Source organism: Macrobrachium rosenbergii, chromosome 17, assembly GCF_040412425.1.
Source record: "Macrobrachium rosenbergii isolate ZJJX-2024 chromosome 17, ASM4041242v1, whole genome shotgun sequence".
NCBI classification, from domain to species: domain Eukaryota; kingdom Metazoa; phylum Arthropoda; class Malacostraca; order Decapoda; family Palaemonidae; genus Macrobrachium; species Macrobrachium rosenbergii.
In genome coordinates, this window is record NC_089757.1 from 742,648 (window position 1) to 762,628 (window position 19,981).

General features: G+C 37.3%; 1 protein-coding gene and 1 long non-coding RNA gene across 6 annotated transcripts in view; one reads left to right on the forward strand and one right to left on the reverse strand.

Moving 5' to 3' along the window:
* Window positions 1–19,981, forward strand: part of LOC136847644 (uncharacterized) — a 372,082-nt gene that overhangs the window by 164,856 nt on the left and 187,245 nt on the right. The window lies entirely within an intron of this gene.
* The window catches only part of LOC136847640 (protein vestigial-like), a 159,618-nt gene that overhangs the window by 16,690 nt on the left and 122,947 nt on the right, over window positions 1–19,981 (reverse strand). For all 4 annotated transcript variants that reach the window (XM_067119357.1, XM_067119356.1, XM_067119355.1 and 1 more), the window contains exon 4: window positions 1,168–1,420. In XM_067119357.1, coding sequence (XP_066975458.1) covers window positions 1,168–1,420 — 253 coding nt within the window. The remainder of the gene's footprint in view (window positions 1–1,167; window positions 1,421–19,981) is intronic.

Below are 19,981 nucleotides of genomic sequence, written 5' to 3' on the forward strand. Positions count from 1 at the left end.
GATCAGTAAGTCATACTGAGTCGTCAGTAACTTGAAACAACTTGAAACGCTCGTGAAATTGTGTTTCTGAATTTGAGGAGGTCACAGGAAGTGCAGAAATGTTAGTATCACGTGACACAAACGGTACCGACCAAGATCCTCTGGCGCTACGCAGTAACCCAAAAGATTTACGGAGGCGCACTAATGCACCGAACCGACGATTAGATCTTTGTATACGAAGTCTCTGGGCCAGCTCTGTATTATTTGCATTTATTTATCTTAGCTGGTGTTTGGATTGCTTCCATTTTGCTCTCATGTTCTGCTACTCCGCATTTCCATTCTCGAACTGCTACTGTTGCTGTTTTACTTTTTTTTTCTCTCACTTTGTTGATGTATAAGTACGTCTAGAAAGAGTTCGTTTCACAGCGGTTGTAAAATCCATTTTAAAGGTTTTTCGTCATCATTTTCCTTCATGTTATCCTTATTGTTCAGCCATTCGTGTACTGTTTTCACTGATTTAATTCATACAATGTAAGTAGTATTGGAATGTTATGTTGACTTATCCACTGGCTTTACTGAAGTCTTTTTCCCTTAAATTTTTATGATTTTTTCTTCTGTTCTTCAATATATATATATATATATATATATATATATATATGTGTGTGTGTGTGTGTGTATATATATTTATATATTTATTCATATATATATATATATATATATATATATATATATATATATATATATATATATATATATATATAATATATATATATATATATATATATATATATATATATATATATATATATATATATATATATATATATATATATATATATATATATATATATATATATATATATAATCTAATGGTGACTTTTTACCAGATAAGTACTGTATGTAATTGTGGCAACGACAATGCCTTCTTAACTTCTCGAATTCTTGATACTTTTTGGATATGTTAGTGCAAAGCCTGAGATCCAAGTGTAGGTAATTGAAAGAATTCTGACATTCGTATCTGGAACATCTTTGAATTAAGCCACTAGGTGATTGAAAATCGATCGAATGATGAGACGCAGTAAATTGTACGAAGTTCTCGCACCGACTTTGGAGAGAGAGAGAGAGAGAGAGAGAGAGAGAGAGAGAGAGAAAGTTCTCACTCCCTTTAGCACTGCAATGGAAACTTACCTTGATGAAGAGGGCATGTAAGTGAAATCGGCCATAGACCTGTGGTGGCCATATTGCCCAGCCGCCGTCAGGTTGTATGCCCAAGGATCACTCTGATGGAGGCCGTGGTGGAGACTCGAGTAATCCGGGTACAGCGACTCGTGACCCGTTAGCGTCACCGAGCTTCCTGCCGTTGGGTATCCGGACATGCCCGCATGGTAGTGACTGTTCCAGAAGGAGGCTGGCAAGTTGCGCTGAGACATGGGACACGGATCTGCCAGGAAATAATGAAGAGTGAAAAGACATATTTCACGGAAGCACTGAATCTGGTAAAAACTTTTTACTGAATTGAAACGAATAAATCTGGGTAGGAAGACACTTGACTGAAAATAGTAAGCCGCTCATTCGGTATCATTCTTGGACATTAGACCTCCATTTACACTGCACAGGGAACGGCAGCCGGATTTTGAACAATATCGGAAACTGCAAGAAGACGCAAAGATACAAAAATGGCATTCATGCACCACAGGAGGCAACATTTCACATGCGAAGTGTTTTGTATTAGTTGAAACCGCGTCAAAGAAAACCGGGGCTGGCAAGGTTACTCTAGTTCCCTGGGGTATCGTTATGGGAAGAATTTAGCTCCTAGCGGAACAGCATCAAAGGGATTTTGGAAATCCGAGGAGAAAGCTAATTGAATGACGTGCTGAATTCAGCTGACGCAATGACAGAAAATTCAATTCACGGACTCAGATTGACCTCAGACTCTCTTTTTTAAAAGATGCCTCTAGAAAGTTCCAATACAGTGTTCATAGTTGCACTGCGTTCTTAAAGGTTAAGAGTTTTGTGGGCAATGTGTGAAAATCCAAATACAACTTAACTTCTTTATAGCTTATTTTACTAATCATTATATATATATATATATATATATATATATATATATATATATATATATATATATACATATATACTGTGTGTATATATATATATATATATATATATATATATATATATATATATATATATATATATATATATATATATATATATATAAACTGTATATATATATATATATATATATATATATATATATATATATATATATATATATATATCTATATCTATACACACATATGAAACTATATTTGTGACTTGATACTTGTGAATATGAAAAAGTCAGGCGTTTGTAAGTGATAAACATTCATAATTAGTCCTGTGTTACAACTTATCAGTCAGCTATCATAAAGACACGGGTTGATATCGATTTTGGATACAGGACCTGAATTCGAGTGACGTATGTTCAGCAGAGTGGATATCACCTTACTTCTCTCTTGATAGCCGGTTGGACAAGGTCACCGACGATCTTTGTTTCTAAACCAGGCAACGGGTTCGAATCCTGGCCCGGGCGGAAGCACTTTTCACTTGTAATTCCCCACGGGTGCATGTTATTTCCAAAGAACAGTGAGGTGATTATTGGACGATATTTGTCACGCGTGTACAAGTGACAAAAATTTTATGCATATATATATATATATATATATATATATATATATATATATATATATATATATATGTATATATACATATACATATTATATATGTATATGTGTATATATATATATATATATATATATATATATATATATATATATATATATATATATATATATATGTATATATATATATATAAATATATATATATATATATATATATATATATTAGGATTCTTCAGCCGGTCTGAAACGCGGAGGGAGATGAGCCCTCCATGTATCATGACCTCTGTGGATCACCTTTTCCCCACAGACTGCCTTATGCATCACCTACTATGCACCCCGGCGCAAGTCTAAAACTGTGTTTCAGAGATGTCGTTTATCTACTTTATATCAAAAGTAAGCGGAGAACATACAAGGAGCCTCGCCACTCCACATGCTATATGAGACCGATCGTTTAATGAGCTTGGGTGTTGACTCACGAATCTGCAAACAAACAAATAGATAAATAGGTAGATGTTCAGCCTCAAGGTTAGATATTGTCCATGAGCGTAGACAGGTTATGCATAAAAACACGTTTTTATTTGTTTGCATCACAGATTTTGCGGCAGATTTCCGATTTCCCGTCGATTAGATCAGGGTAACTCACTAGAAGTCAGCATTTATTCTGAATTTATCAGTAAATGAGTCTCTAGGTCCTTGCTTTTGGCTTTATAGGAATGTGTAATGTGGGTTCTATATCCGTGAAGAATATATAGTAAGTTCGACTCCTCTACAGATACATGACCGTGAAAAGAAATTCCTATTTTATACGTCATCCAGAGAATAAGAAAATGCATAAGCATCTATAAACATCCTTATACATGTTCATACATACAGACATACGACTGAGCGCATGCAAGCGATTAATCACACACGCAAAATCTTTAACACAAACAAACAAAACGTGTTTTTATGCATAACCTGTCGGCGCTCATGGACAATAGCTAACCTTGAGGATGAACTCTCAGGTAAACATCTATTTATTTATGCATTTGTTTGTTTGTAGATTCGTGAGTCAACATCCAAACATATTAAACGATCGGTCTCAAATAGCATGAAGGCGGGAGTGGCGAGGCATAGCAGGTGATACATAAGATAGTCTATGGGGACAAAGTGATCCACAGAGTCATGAAACATGGAGGGTCATCTTCCTCCGCGCTGAAGACCGGCTGAAGAATCCTAATAGAGCCACGCTATTTCTCCTCTCACACCTCCTTACTATTGGCCTTTTCTCTCTCAGTTTCCTAACTCATATTGCCCTATGTCGAGTCATCCATTCATCTTTATTCTTATTCTTATTCTTATTCTTATTTCCATGCCCTCTTCCGTGAATCGTTTGAGCGAAGAGCAATTCCTAGCTGATTCATTCCTAAATAATTCTCTACTTGCTAATGATTACCTATAAAGAATTATTTACTTGAATGAAGGAATCGTTCAGAGATGTAACATTTGCCTTATTTCTTATTAGGGAAAGGAATGCAATTTGTATAATCGACACCACTCTAACCGGCAAATTTTGGTAAGCTAATGAAAAAGAAGAACTCATGAATACAAGTATTGTAATGTCCAAAAGGAAATTAAGATAAGTTTCTTTTGGAGACACTTGTTCAGGGCTCACGGCGAAAAGGTCTTAACATAATAAGCAACTGGCGAGGAAATAAAAACATTTATTGGCTAGGAAAATTGCTTACTTAGTAAGAAAATGCATTCACGTCTTGGTCCTATTTTTAACAGAGGAATCTTCAACGTTGTGCCCTCAGACATTGTGGCTCTTTCTATTTAATTGACAAAACGCCAAATTAGGCAGCGAAAGAATACATACAGTGTTGAGAGTTGCCAGGAGGAAAACAGATGACTAGCACCTCATGCAGAGTTTTATACTTATCACAATCGGTAACCAGCCACCAGTTTAGAAACAAGAAAGAAAATGAGAAACTGAATGACAAGAAAGAGGTCAGTCCCAGTCCTATTTCTTACGAGTGTCGAAGGTATGCCAAATTCAGTGTTTAATCTCATATACTATGAAGTTGTTCTAAGGTACAGCAAAATCTGTCACAAGCATTGAGAGCTTTAAGATGTGGGAAAGGTTTTGTGGCACATATAGAGCATTTTTGGACCATTTATTAACTATGCAATGAGTCAGGATATCGAAGAACATATCATTATATACATTAAACTTCATATTAAATCTCGCTTATTGTGTAATGGTCATTGGTTTGAATCATACCCATTCAATCTCGTTGAGGCCACCAAATTATACTTACATTATGAGTAATAAAGTTTTATAGAACTATTCATTCAGCTGTGGAATGAAATGAAAAAGAAAATAGAACACTTTAGATTTATAAACAGTTTCATGCAGAAACATAAGAAGTCAGTTGTACAGCCTTCGAAGAACTCCAATATAAGGAAAGAACAATCAGCAGATGACCTTTCGTATTTCTAAAGCTAGAAATGGACCTAACGAAAACCTGATGCTGGCAGAGAATATGATAATAAGGTAGCTTGCCTCGAATTACTTATACAAAACTAAGTTTGAAGAACAGATCTTGAAAGAAAAGGAAACTAATGTTAATTGCAGTAACAGAATTTACATCAGCTTTTTGTTCTTAAAACGCAATGTTTAGGTGACTGAAGCACATGATTATGGGAACAGTAATATCATCATCAGGTTTGCTCTCTCTCTCTCTCTCTCTCTCTCTCTCTCTCTCTCTCTCTCTCTCTCTCTCTCTCTCGTAAACGAATTTTTTTAATATAAATGCTGAAACGGACTGTGCACTTAATCTCAGTCAACGTTTCATTGGTGTTGTTGACCATATACATTTTAACACCTGTTTACAGAATTAAATCCGTCAACTGGAGTTTTGTCTAAAATTATGAAGCCTCCGAAAGAAGAGTCATGATAAGGCACAAGTGCTTTCATGAAATATTCTATGCTTATCTTCTTATCGTCTGACTTCTTAATCGTTGCATATCTGCAAAGAGTGCTCAACTGGTCTTTATTTTTTGTATTTGTCTGTGTGTATTTGACTTTGGACCATCGTAGCAGTAGAAGTTCCCAGCGATCAGAAGCGGGTCTCCCAAACCCACCGACTTACGCGCACATAGCCCGGATTCCCAGAACTTGTCCACTGAGTTGGTCTCTGCATACTGATTGGCTCCAGGAATCAGAGCTACCAACAAACCCCTTCACCTGCTTCTACTCCTGCTGCTTCTTTCTCCACTGAGCGTTGTCCTGTTCAAAGTTTTAGTTTCAATTGTCACCATTCTGTCTTCTAATCCTCCCGTGTGTTTGTGATTTTCCTCTTGATTAAAAGTGTGAGTCGACTTTTTCTGTGGTGATGGAAGACATTGCTTTGTCCTTCTTCGGTCCTGAACTTGAGCACTTTTCCTCTGCCTGTTTTCTCTAACAACTCATTTCCATACAGTCTAAGTCTTTTTAATTCTGCTTTTGCTATTGCTTCCATCCGTTGCCTTCATCGCCATCCTTGTGTATTTATACAGGCACAAACACAATCACGCAGACGCAAAGGCGCTTACACAATCCGAACCAGCCTGTGTCTTCCTTTGACTAAAATGTTTCTCTGCAGCATCCTTACTCCTTGGCGATTCGAGCCTACGGTAGCGAAAGGTCAAAGAAAGAATGATGTCGCTGGAAGAATCTCTCTCTCTCTCTCTCTCTCTCTCTCTCTCTCTCTCTCTCTCTCTCTCTCTCTCTCTCTCTCTCTCTCTCAGATGTCAGCCAAGGTTAGTGGCAGGAAAGGGAGTGAAAGAGGGATGGCAATGGCATCCAGATGGTATCCAAATCGAGAGGTTTCATCTAACGGCAGCTGGCATTTGATCCATCTAGGATAAAAGATATTATCGGGCTTCTTCTCATCAATTACATATTTCTGTCGGTTCGATACTTCGGATTCCCGTCATAAACTGATTGAAAGGGTTTATTTAAGGGTCAGATAGCTATGTGGATTATGCTCTCTCTCTCTCTCTCTCTCTCTCTCTCTCTCTCTCTCTCTCTCTCTCTCTCTCTCTCTCTCTCTCTCCTTCTTCTTCTTCTTCTTCCTTAGCAACCTCTCAAGGAATGGTCGCCTAAAAAGTTTCACTGTCTAGTATACTACTGTTTCTGACGTTCTCCGCAGAACCCCGTGTGGTAAGATTGTCTTTCCCTTCTTGATGGTAAGAAAAAGTATGTTGTTTACTAGCAGCATTATTTGCGATTAACTGGGACGTTCCTTACTCAAGCCTTTTAGGGTCTTTATGCTCTATTTATGATGCGAGACCTCACCCGCAAAACCGTGGGAGTTTAGATCGTATTTCACAAAGTGTTATAAGAACCCTTGCTTGAGGTAGAGAGTCTGTATTATAAGTTGCTACTTTAGAGCAATAGACTTGTTGTATATCCGTATAAAATTTTGTAGAAATGAATATAAATGAAAAAACATTAATATAACAAATCTGCTTGGGAACTGTCACTGTCATGTCATCTTTGGACTTACCTCTTCATATAGAAGTCAAGTAAATGGCTATCCTTATTTCACAGTTCATTGCCCTACTATTTTGATGCAAGGAAGAACGACCACTGAATCGCAAACGGAGATTGCAGCGACAACTTTCAGTTATTTAAGTGAATGGTGGCACCAACAATTATTGCCCTGTCGGGAGAATTTTTTCCTGGATAACCTCGACCTTTGTATGATGTTTAATCTGCAGACCTCGAGAACTTGCCAAAGTAATTAGCCCTAACTGAAATTTTGACTAATTCCTCATATATTTATAAACACACAAGACGTGCTTGTACGTGGTCACTAATAAAAATGTACAAACGCAGTAAAAAACGATTGCGAAACTGAAATACCATGAAAACGTTTTAGGAGATGCCAAATTTTAGTAACACACATAGTACTGAAGCATTATTAGCTCTTTTATGACATTTCATGGTCTGAGTGCAATGTAAAGTTATGCATTAAACTCCTAATTCTGGCGTCAGATATGTTGGATTTGGTCATATGATCCTTAAAAACTAATAAGCTCAACTAAAATCTTCTAATGAGGAGCCACCGAGTAAGTTAACACTCTCAGAGGATAGATGCCCCATGGTTTTCAGATAAGGGACATATCTTCAAATATCCTTTCTTCTGCCAGTAAGTTAGCAGGTGTCGAATGGTTCTTTAAATTTCCAAATTGATAACAGATTGCTATACCAAAGCCGTTGGGTTTCAATAATGCCCGTGCAGATGTGCTTGTCAAAGGAAATATTTTTATATTTGATCACGTTACAGTTTTTAACAACAAATTCCAAACGGTGGCTTTGTGTTACCTGTATTTCTACTGATGCAGCGAAAAGTTGGCTCTAAAAATATTTATTCTTCCTTCCCAAGACTCAGCCCTGGCAGATGGCGAGCGGTAAGAGTTCATATGCCGACAGCCTCTGGCAGTCCGCAGTGGTCAATTAATCAGTTATTATCTAGACACAATGATTAGATGAGCAACGAGCAGGCCTAAGCTTGAAAAAACTGTTGTAATCGGTGTTGGCTTATACACGTTGAACCGCTTTTGCAAAAAGACCTTGCTTGAGATTAGTTAACGTAAGCGGTATCCTCTGTCATGTTTTACCTAAACCATTGCGAGCATGTAGAATCACCTGTGGAAAGTATTTCATCTTGACCTTTGAATTAGTAGCGATTAACACAATGGGTCTCAAGATACCCATTAGATAGAAGACTATTGTGGTCGCAACTGCCGTTAAAAAAGGCTTGGGGCTAGCAACCTCATCCCAGAAGACTTGTTGAGGACCAGAACACTAACACATCCTGGTGCCTCTCTATCTCTCTTTCTATATATATACATATATATGTATGTATATATATACATATATATTACAAAAACATATATATATTTAATGTTTTAGAATTAGTTGCAAATTGGATTCAGTTTCAGTCGTCAGATTCATTCAGAGGATATCACAACCGCCTGTGCGATCGACAATAAATTTGATGGCAAGGTTATCAGTTTTTCCTACCACACTTTTGGTGATAAATTTCTAATACAAATGCTATGATTTTAGGCTAGAGACATGTTACGCGAATTTGGATTTCACATTATTCCAAATGAGCTCAAACGTGTTGTTATGATCTTCAAGAAAGACGATTTATAGTTCTGTAATTTCACTTGAAACCCCATCTTTAAATGTTGCCATATTCTAGGATGCAAAATGTCCGGCTGCTGTGCCAAAAATGGTCCGTTTATCTCACTTGTAAGTTATGCACTAAATTATATTCGTAAAATATTTGCCAACATGACGCAGTTCCATAGGATTTTGGCGAAAATATAAATCTTCATTCCCTGTAAACGTCTGCAACGTCTCAACAAGAAAAAATTTGCACAAATCTGAAACATTGTCAGCCATATCACAGATGGAAACTTCAGTTACACTGGGGTCCAAAAAAATTATCTTATTCTTTGGCAAAATCAGTGAGAAATTTATGGTACTCTCGCAAAGTTCTGTAAATCCACTTTTCGTACATTCTCTTCGATAATGTATGTTAGCATCTGAGGTCATCCATCCTGCTTATGTCTCTTGTGTTATGGTTTGTAGACTGTCGCAGGGTGTACGATGGTTATTGAAATTTAGCGGTGCCAGTTTAATTTTTTTCATGTTCGCGTTAATCAAATGAAATTCACATTATTGCTTCCCTCGTATATCATGGCCTAAATTAGATTTTAAAAAGCAGATTTCTCAAGCTGGTATATGGTTTACAAGAGGAATCTTAATCTAATTTCCGACGTAGTGTAATTGATTCCATAGCATTCCTCAGAAAGATTTCTGAAAAACATAGGCGTAAATGTTGCAGTATAAGCTGGTATAAGCAATAGATCAGTTCGAGTCTTAGGTTTTTGTCCGTCACAAGAATATGTTGGTCTATCTTCATATACTCACTGATACAGTAATTGTGCATGGAGAGATACCGCTCTGAACGCTAGAAAATTTTCCTTGAGTAAAATCGTGCATATTTAGTAAGCAGTGGGGAATGATGTACTTGTGGAAACGTTATGTATACACTGCAAGATGCTTTAAAATTTCATCTGTACCGCTGTACCTCGTTCATTTAAGTAGATTTGGGGTGATTTCTGTGGGAAAGGCATTTTGTGGGAAAGTGCGGAAGACTTCGAGAATCTGCATTAGCCTATGCACGGTCACATTTAGGAACACTGAGGAATCTTGGGGCACCTTCTTTGAAGAGCCTCCCGTCAAACGGGCTCAGAGTTAGGAGGTGAAAAACTGCTGTATTTCAGTCGTCAAAAGAATAAGTTTCATTTTTAATTCTGCTGCGCGCTTTCTTCGAACGTTTTCCATTGACGTTTTTACCTCATAGGTACAAGAGCACTAGAAGTCTGGCAAATAAATACCTGTCATTGAATGTTTACAAAACCTCGCGTGCTCTTAAAGGTTTAGCAAATTAATTTAACAAAAGATTTTGAACAAACTTGGTTAGACGCACTCATGAGGCATAGTTTGATCAAAGTGTCAGTTCATATCCCCGGCGCCCGCCCCATGAAGGAAGACACAGTAGTGTCAGCTCAGCCGAGAAAAGAGTTTCCATTTTCCACGAGCGCTGTTTTCTTTTCCAACGAGCAAGCTGAAGGAAGGAAAATTCTGTCACCGAAATATCTGGTGAACAAAATGAAGCCAACAGAACTATTAACTGTGTTCTGAACATTCACCCACACTAGACAGAGACTCAAATGAAATCATTTTACTTTCCACAGGCCAAATGAAACTTGAAAGAATATTATACGACTCGAGTGACTGATGCACTAAAATGGATCTGGTTCATTTTATCATACAAGCTGTGACCTGCGAATTATGTTAAAAAGGAGAAGACTACAGTAGTGACGGAATCTGTTCAGGGCTTCGCGCCAAAATAATATATTTTTTTTTTACATTTTTCAGAGTGCAAAGGCATTTGGGCGGGCAGCATAATGCCCTTTGCTAGCTCAGGCCCAAGGAAATAAATAATAAAAAAAAAAGGAAAATTATAAAAAAAAATATTATGTACCTTTGTCGACAGGTGCTAGTGAAGCTCTTATCCTTGATCATTAACTAACATCTGAAGAAAATAATGGCAGTCATACATCGTTAGAATTAGTATGTGAAATGCATGAAATGCTGGCGCTGTTTTGCTAACCAAAGGGAAAATTTCCTTCAGATCTCCGTCCAAACGAACTTACTAAACATAGTCACTCATTTTTCTTCTTCTATTTAACAGAATGCAATCAGGCCAGGTTAAGTAACCATCTAGTCTAGGCCACGATGGAATGATGGGTGCAGAAGCTGTAGGGTCGACCTGCAAAGCCCCAGCTGAAGAGAAATTTGATGGAAATTCCCAAATGTCTGAATCAGGAGAGGAAAGTCAGTCTGGAAACAAGCAGCGATTCATTCCGCCAAACTCCTGCCCATGACTTTTGATGATTAGAAATTTGATGATTAGAAATTTGCACATCCACAAGTAACAAAAAAAAAAAGTTCATTAGTCTGGCAGATTAACAACTGTTCACAAAAAAAGCAGGAGTGGAATTAAGGGCGCGGGGAATGAAAGGTGATTTTGCAGTTATGAGTTCTAATGATGCAAAAAAAAAAAAAAAAAAATCTGAGCAACCAAATTTTCTATGATCTCTGTCCTGCTTGCTACTACACTTCTAAATCCAATCCTTGACGAAGTTTTAATGAAAGTGGTAGCTAATTTCCAAGTAATCCTGAAGTTATTTGCCCTGTTTTTCTTATGCTCCAACTAATATTTGTAGGTATCTATGCGCGTGCACTTCTAAATTTTATCATAGGTATCTATGCGCGTGCACTTCTAAATTTTATCAGCTTGTGTTCATGTAAGTGGGCTTTTCACATCTTGAAAAATAAGTACTTGATTTTACCCTCTAGCTAGTTTTGGAGGATTCATATTTCCACTGATGCTGAAAAATTTCCATCGTTATTGTATGAACGTTTTACTACCTTAATTATGTTTCCTTTTTTCGAAATCCCGAAAACTCCTGATTTTGTTTGCCCCGTCCAGCATTGGTAGCGTCTTTGACTGACTGAAGGACACACAATTATATAATTCTATTTTCTTTTGGTAAATTGACGACACATACCACAGAGCTGAAGCGTGTCGTGAATAGATAAGTAATATGTGTCGTGTATTTCTATCTCTTACAAAATCCACCATTTCGGCGAGTGGCAGTAACCCTGAATTACATGCACTTCCGACAAAATAGTTACTACAGTATTTAAAAAGTATTCTTCATTTATATGAAAGATATTTATGGGCATTTTGTGTTACTACAGAGATGCTTATTATTTTAGTTGTTAATACTAAAACTTATCTTGATCCTTACAAAAATGTCATTTCATTTCATATAATATATATATATATATATATATATATATATATATATATACTGTATATGTGTGTGTGTACAGTATGTATGTATGTGCTTGTGTTGTGTGTGTGCAAGTGTGCGTGTGTGTGTGCGTGTGTATGTATGCGCGTATGTGTTTAAATATCCAGAATGATATGTACGTGTACGTGCTTTTTGGTAAGCTTGCTGACACTTAATTTTGCTGGTTAGTATGACGTCTCTTTGCCTGATATCCAGTGATTAAGTTTAAAGTCATCATATATTTTCGTTCGCCTGTAATCGACTCTGACGGTCTGCATTGATAGTGTAATCTTTTTGGTTAGAGTCTTTTCATCCATAACCTGAATTTAGATGGGGTTGACTTTTTGGAAACCACTTGACCCGACTGAAACCACCGTTGTCCCGTGATTTAAACCTTCCTTATTAAAAAGCCATAAAAATTCGAGCGGACCTAACTAAAGAACGAGCTACGTTATCAGGAATACATGGTGCACGGGTCTTAAAACCAGGGAGATAGAATCTTTTAGCGACAGTTGAATTAATTACAGGGCTGGTACCCAGCGCTTCGCATGTGGCCATTCTTGTCTTCCATATCAAGAAACAAATCTATTAAGCATAGATACATGTCTCAGATTTACTTATTTACCTTAATTTCACTTACTCGATGTGTTTTTCACGTTACGTGGAATATCCTTTTAGGAGACTAAAATTCGTTTGAGGATTTTTGAAATGCAACTTCATGGTCATTTTTATCGTACACCAACGTATATGAGACTAGTATCAAACGATGTCACTGAAAGTGAATGAAAACTCTTCCAATTGTCTTTTTCTATAAGAATCAAGAGAGAGAACTTTTTTGTTTTTACCCACATTACTTCAGAACCAGGAAGAAATGGAGAAGAGCACTGTATTTTTTTTCTCCATGAAGCCGCATCTTTACATAAGCGTGCGGGAGAACTCGCAGGGGTTGGTATCCCTGCACCAGAAATGGTCACAATGCAGACCACTAGCCACCGCCAGTTCCACCCGGTGGGATAAGCGGCTCCGCGCACTATACCGCTGCATGCAGATTTGGCCCTTAATTATAAATTCCATAAACATCACATTGTATGCCACGGAGTGAAGAGACGGCGCCTTTTTGACAGAGCTGGGGTGACACAAGGACCCCAGCACCCAATCATTGCAAGAACAAAGGATACCGATCCTTTGATTTTGCCGACATCATCCTTCATGGCCGCTAGAATTTACCAATAGCGTTTTATTAGGATTTTTTCCCTCCGACGTCCGGTTTACTATAGGTTTTAGCATTTTTGGAGAATAAGTCCTACTCAGTGATAAGTTAATAAAGTATGCATTTGGCCGATGGATACTTTTCAATTGTAGTAATAACTCATTTACATATTTAGGACCATTTGTAAGAAAATCTGTAAATGTGTGGAGCTGCTGAATCAATGTTTACAAAGCTGATGGGTTGTCACATCTACGGTCCCCGCAGACGAGATATGAATTAAACATCTACAAAAACTTGATGCCAACAGATCATACACCTCTCTCTCTCTCTCTCTCTCTCTCTCTCTCTCTCTCTCTCTCTCTCTCTCTCTCTCTCTCTCTCTCATGACAGCGTTGATAATAGACATGGCAGGCGTTGGCATCGTTATTGACAAATTTCATCAAATAGCATGAAGTTTCATTTCCACGCGTTCTTCGAAAATCACATACGTTTTCAGCACTGGAGAAAAGTTTGAACATCATAACTTACAGACGGACGTAACGCAGGCAGCTATTATTTTTTATTAAGCACACACCACTATTTATAGAATATTCAGTCAATAAATTCACGACTTGAGAAAAATCTAGGTTTATAAGGAACAGCAGCAGCTGATGGTCATGACCGACCAATTTCTGACTGATCTTGGGGGGCTGGGGCGGGGGGAGGGGCGCTAGAATTGGCTTCGTAAGAACATTTCGACATAAGCAGGAAAGTTGCTCCTGGAGGGTCATCGACGTGTCAGCAGCAGCTTTCTGGATAAACTTGTCAGATGTTGGATTTTGGATCATTTCATTTTTAATGTCGCTCTTGCTCTTGCCGTGTGAGCACGAGCTTTCTAAACGAAGTTGTTGTAGATTTATTAAGAATTATTTTGTTTTATGCTTTTTTTTCTTTCAAGGTCATATTTTTCCTTCGCTTGTGATAATGAATTGATCACTATCGATTTCGGGAATGTTAACTCTATGGAAAATTGGATACCTAGTGCGCGTGATGTTGTCTGCATTGGGCTTTTTGCAATTCTATAAACATATTTTTGCTTGTCTAGGAAACTTCTATTGTTTTCTTACATAATTCGCGGTGCAAACCTACGATACCTAATGAATGTTATCAGAAAGAGTGATTGAGTGATTGTGAATTATCTGGGGTCAGAAGAGAAAGAGATCAGTTGCAGGTATGCGTGAAGTAAAAATGAATAGACAATTGAGCCATATATCCAGACTTCCTAAATGAGGGGAGGAAGACAAAGTTAAAGAAATTGGACAGCCAAGTGGGAAGAGGACAAAGAGAACAATAAAAAAATAAAGGGTGGAATCGGATAGAGCTTAGGACATGAGGAACACTGAAAAAATCCTTAATACAGCCTGCATTGCTCAGCGAGAGGTATACTGTAATCGATAACAATTGCAACACCTTCCCACCATCCAGATCCGATAACTAATATATATATATATATATATATATCTATATATATATATATATATATATATATATATATATATATATATATATATATATATATATATATATATATATATATAAACAGGTACCAAATCGGCAGGGAGAAATGGCCGGCAGCTAGAGTTGTGGAAACCCAGTGAAGAAGAAGAAGAAGAAGAGGCTTCGTGCCGAGAAGCCCCCTTTTATTGAAGTATCGAAGATTGCGTTACCGGAGCAATTTGGTGCATTTTGGTATTTTCGTTTTCTTATTTCAAATTTTGCCGTGAACTTCTATATATGGAAATAAGCGTTCTGATTTTCCCATTTTTTCGTCCGTAATTTTACTTATATGCAGAACTGATCGTAATTTTACTTATATGCAGGACTGATCGTAATTTTACTTATATGCAGGACTGATCGTAATTTTACTTATATACAGGACTGATCGTAATTTTACTTATATGCTGAACTGATCGTAATTTTACTTATATGCTGAACTGATCGTAATTTTACTTATATGCAGGACTGATCGTAATTTTACTTATGTGCAGGACTGATCGTAATTTTACTTATATGCAGAACTGATCGTAATTTTACTTGTATGCAGAACTGATCGATTCAGAGGTCATACTCAAAGGAGAATGAAATGTTCTGGACTCGTTTCACAGGGACGTGATAACAAGAGATTTCTCCGTTGCTCGACGACGTACCCTCTCTAGTATGAATCAAAATCTGCGCTTACAAATCTGAAGAAGATGTTTCGTTTAGTATATAAAATCAGTAATTGACTACATTTACTTTTGTATGAAAATTTATCGTGTTTTGGTCTCTTCTGAAGCCGTGATATTTTCGTTGAAATCAAATTATAGGTCAATATCTGCTATAGTTGTCTGCTTTGCAACCTAAGTTTACTCACATAGGTGTACCTTTGTAAGTCTTTGCCCTATATGGCTTCTATGTGCCGAAATTGATTTAGTTATTTGTGTATAGAGCAACTGTATGGACTGATAGATGCATGTCTGTTACATCGTTCATAGATCTATGCTTGCTAGACCTCTGAGGAGGGAGATCTTGGTTGAAAAACTGAAGAAATCCGAGAATACAATAAAACAAGAGGATGAATAACGAATTAAGTGTCAAAGAAAGGTAGCTAAGTACACAAGGATTTAGAAAAAAGATGAATAGATAAATGAGATACGTGAGATATATATATATATATATATATATATATATATATATATATATATATATATATATATATATATATATATATATATATATATATATATATATATATATATATATATATATATATTTCTCTTGTCGCCCGTCGGAGGATTTATAAATAAGAGCGCTGGTCCCTCATTTGATAATTTCCCTATACTATTGAATTACATTTTTTTATAAGGATTTATTCGAAAACTGGATAGAGACAAGCTGATGAAAAAATTATATATATTATATATATATATATATATATATATATATATATATATATATTATATATATATATATATATATATATATATATTATAATTTTTATCAGCTTGTCCTATCCAGTTTTCGAATGCATCCTTATAAACAATGTAATTCGCAATAGTATAGGGAAATTATCAAATGAGGGACCAGCGCTCTTATTTATAAATCCTCTGACGGGCGACAAGAGAAGAGCAATCGAGTTGGTGTTCTTTAGAGGTGGTGAGAATCGACAACAGCAGAAAATAAAAGCGAAGAAAAGCAACACGTAAAATGACGGGTTAAGAAATTGTCAATAAAATCGCAGCATCTCAGCGTAAGCTTGAGGAAGGCAGCGAAAGAACCACTGCAAAAGTAATACACTTTTTAGGTCGCTACGGCCGCTCACCATCCCACACTTTTAATGACTTATTTTCCTAATTGACTTTCCAACGCTTCTTTTATTATCTTCACCAAGCATGTGCTGGGAGACTATATACACATATATACAGGTGCTTTTATCCGTTTCCAGTATAAGAGCCGTTTGCGATACTAGCGAAAAATCTCCTGACAACAGCGGTATAGAGGTCTTTTGCGCTACCAATAAAAATGATTTTTCGATACCATTAAAAACTCCTGGTGATCCGAGATAAATCTTCAGACCAGATGCTCGTCCAGGTACTAAGGTACCCAAAGAGTAGTGGTTATCCCCCTCCCTAACTCGAACACTCAGAGGGTACGAGGTTCGATCCCTGATGAACATTGTTCTTTTTCTTTTTGACCTAAGTTTCTGTCAAAATGACTTCAGTTTATAATAATTCATATAGAAGATGGCAGAAATGCTTTATTATTTCTTGATAATAAGAAAGGTAATAACGGCTTCATTGACGGTAACAAGAAACCCGACGCTAACAAAGTACTGGTACAACAGCGCTTATGTCTAACATCCGCCGACCTTCAATTGGGGTTATAATAAAGCCGACAAAAATTGTAATGCTTAAATATCCAAAAAATAACGATCATAATGCAAAGATGATATTTGCTATAAATAAATAATTAGTGAGCTATAAATAAATAATAAGTGAGAAATAATGAAGCATACGAAGCGTCTGAGATCATCTATAAAGCGAGAAAAACCTTCAGTACGAAAACGATGTACCATTTCGTTGCTTAAGATATTATGTTGGGTAGGTAGGTTGCCAAATACTAGCGAGGTGTGTTCGTGAGGGGCCTCAGAATATCATGAAGAAGGAAAATGATGCGTCTTACGGTCTCGCGGGTATAGTAGGTCCACAGTGAACAAGCATACGAGTGTATGTTATTAAAGTGAGAGCGGTAGCGCCGCAGTTTGGTTTCTCGGTGACGGAAAGCAAATCTGCTTGCGGTCATATTGCACACGGCTTATGTCGTCTCTGGTAATGTTAGCCTTTTCTTTTAAGTCGTCTGTGATAATGTGTCCCAGACATGAAATTCATGTCCAAATTTCAGACTTATGTTTGTAAAGAATATCCGGGGATCCCCAATGCGATCTTGGGAAGCAATGTTATGCCCTGGGTCTTAGTTTGGTTGTGAATGTATCAGATTCATCTACCTTACTACTGCAAAGACTGAACCATATCATGGCGTAGCATAGCTTGTTTATTGTTATTCTGTTGAAAGCGCCTCTGACCAGAGTGAGTCCACTTAACACTCGGGGTGTCTGTCTACCAGTTAAATAGGTATGGCGAAAGAGTGCCTTCTTGACGAAGGCGTTGGGTCCGAAGTGGTATGAACAATACGTTAACTTATTTGATACGGGGTTGCTACACAGAGAAACAGTGATGTAATATGCCAATGAAGTTTCAGAACGCTTCAGTAGTTCACTCGGTCAAACGCTTTCCATCACAAGAGAGAATGGTAAAAAGTTATACAGTAATTCAGCAGTTTAGTTGTCAATGTGGCTGACGTTCACTTTTATAAATTGGCTGCCATTGCCAAAGTTCTAACATGCGAAACTAACGCAAGATACAAACTATGGTTTTCTAAAATTCTGGGAAGCATCACAAATCTAGGGACTTTCCTTTTATTATATACCTTGATCTTCTGTGTTTAGGCACGAGAGGCTTGACTAGCTTAACGGGTCTTTCCATTTCGCAAAATTCTTTTCAGTTCCATTTTGTGACATCAGGAATAGTGCCGTGGCATGATATTCATATCCAGTCATTAGGACAATATGCAGTTCTGTTTTCCCTTTTCAAAGAGGATGTCATGGAAGTTTTCCTGCTGGCACATGAAGGTGGTCCCATGCCGGCAGAAGCACCGGGGAGGGGCAGGCTGAATAACTACTTGCGGGAATGAATGATTTATGGAAATAAAAGTGATAATGGGATCCCTTACACCCTAAGCAAAATATCGAGGATATAAATACCGTATATGAAAGGTGCCAAATACAAAATATGTAATTTTTTATATCCTAAAAGAGTACAAAATAGAATAACAGTAATATTTCATTTATTTTTGCTATAGCCTCGGAATAAATACAAATTCGATCTCAGTACAATGACGCAGAAGATTAGGAATTTGCTAATGTGAGAAGAGCGATCAGAATGGAGTGGATTTAGAAGATGGAGACGAAAAAAGTTTTTACGGATCATGGAGAAGGGTTTTATGGGCAGAAACGACTGGAATTATTGGTGTCATGTGTTGACTGGTCCAGCACCGGTTGCCTGAAAAGATTATTCTTTGGATCAAAATTGCTTTTCAATGATGATGAAAAATTGGGGACCAAACAAGCTACTAAAACAAAATAAGTAAATGAATAAAGAGAAAGAGAATTTACTCTGCAGGAGAGAAAGAGATTAGAAAAGTTTTTTTATACTTGACACTGAAGGAACTGACATTGAAGTCTATATATGTTTCTTATGAGCAACTCTTGATTTTCATAACAGGTAGGAGATCAGGATTATGCAGGATAGATTTTAGCATAGGAATGGCAACTTATGATTGGAAGACAGAAAAATTAATAAACGCTTGAGATGGTTGAGTAGGCAGCATGGATAATGAGCAAGCGGAAGGTACGGCCTGAATGAAGTCATGGGAACATTATTCTCGGTAACGACGACGCGTCGCCTCTCTCCCATAATCCGATCGGTTAAAGGTCCATAAACAAGACTCTTTCTTTCTTTTTTCTTTTTTACTTTTCTAATCGTTTCATCGAGTGGGTAAAGGGTTCGCACTTCGCTAAACACTCTTTCTTTGAGGCCCCAAACACCTGATTCGTCACTGTCTGCTTCTCTGGGAGGACAAAAGGCGTAAACATCGAGGCAGGTCGATGCTTGTGAAAAGTGAAAACAGCTTCCAGTGAAGGATATCCCGAGGCGATTTATTCCCGTCATTTGATTTTTTTCTTGTACTACTGGAGATACTACGAGTTCTTCTACAATTTTTTTTGTCAGCTTTTGGGTTATAGAAATGGTAATTGGCTAGTATTTTATCCGGGGAGTCAGCTTTGCGGGATAAGACCCTATGGCTAGACCACCTGCAGCTCTGGCCCACCCTAACAGCAGGGGGTCGCTGTAGGGGGCACGCATCCGATTCTGTCCTTCGGTCCTGACTTGCGTTTAACTGTAAGCACTTATTGCACGTCGTATTGCAACGTTCTTTCGTTGCCTTTTTCATAGCAACTGAAGCAGTCGTTTCCGTTCTCTTCCCCAAAGATGATTTTGAAAGGCATCATCTCGCGTCCAT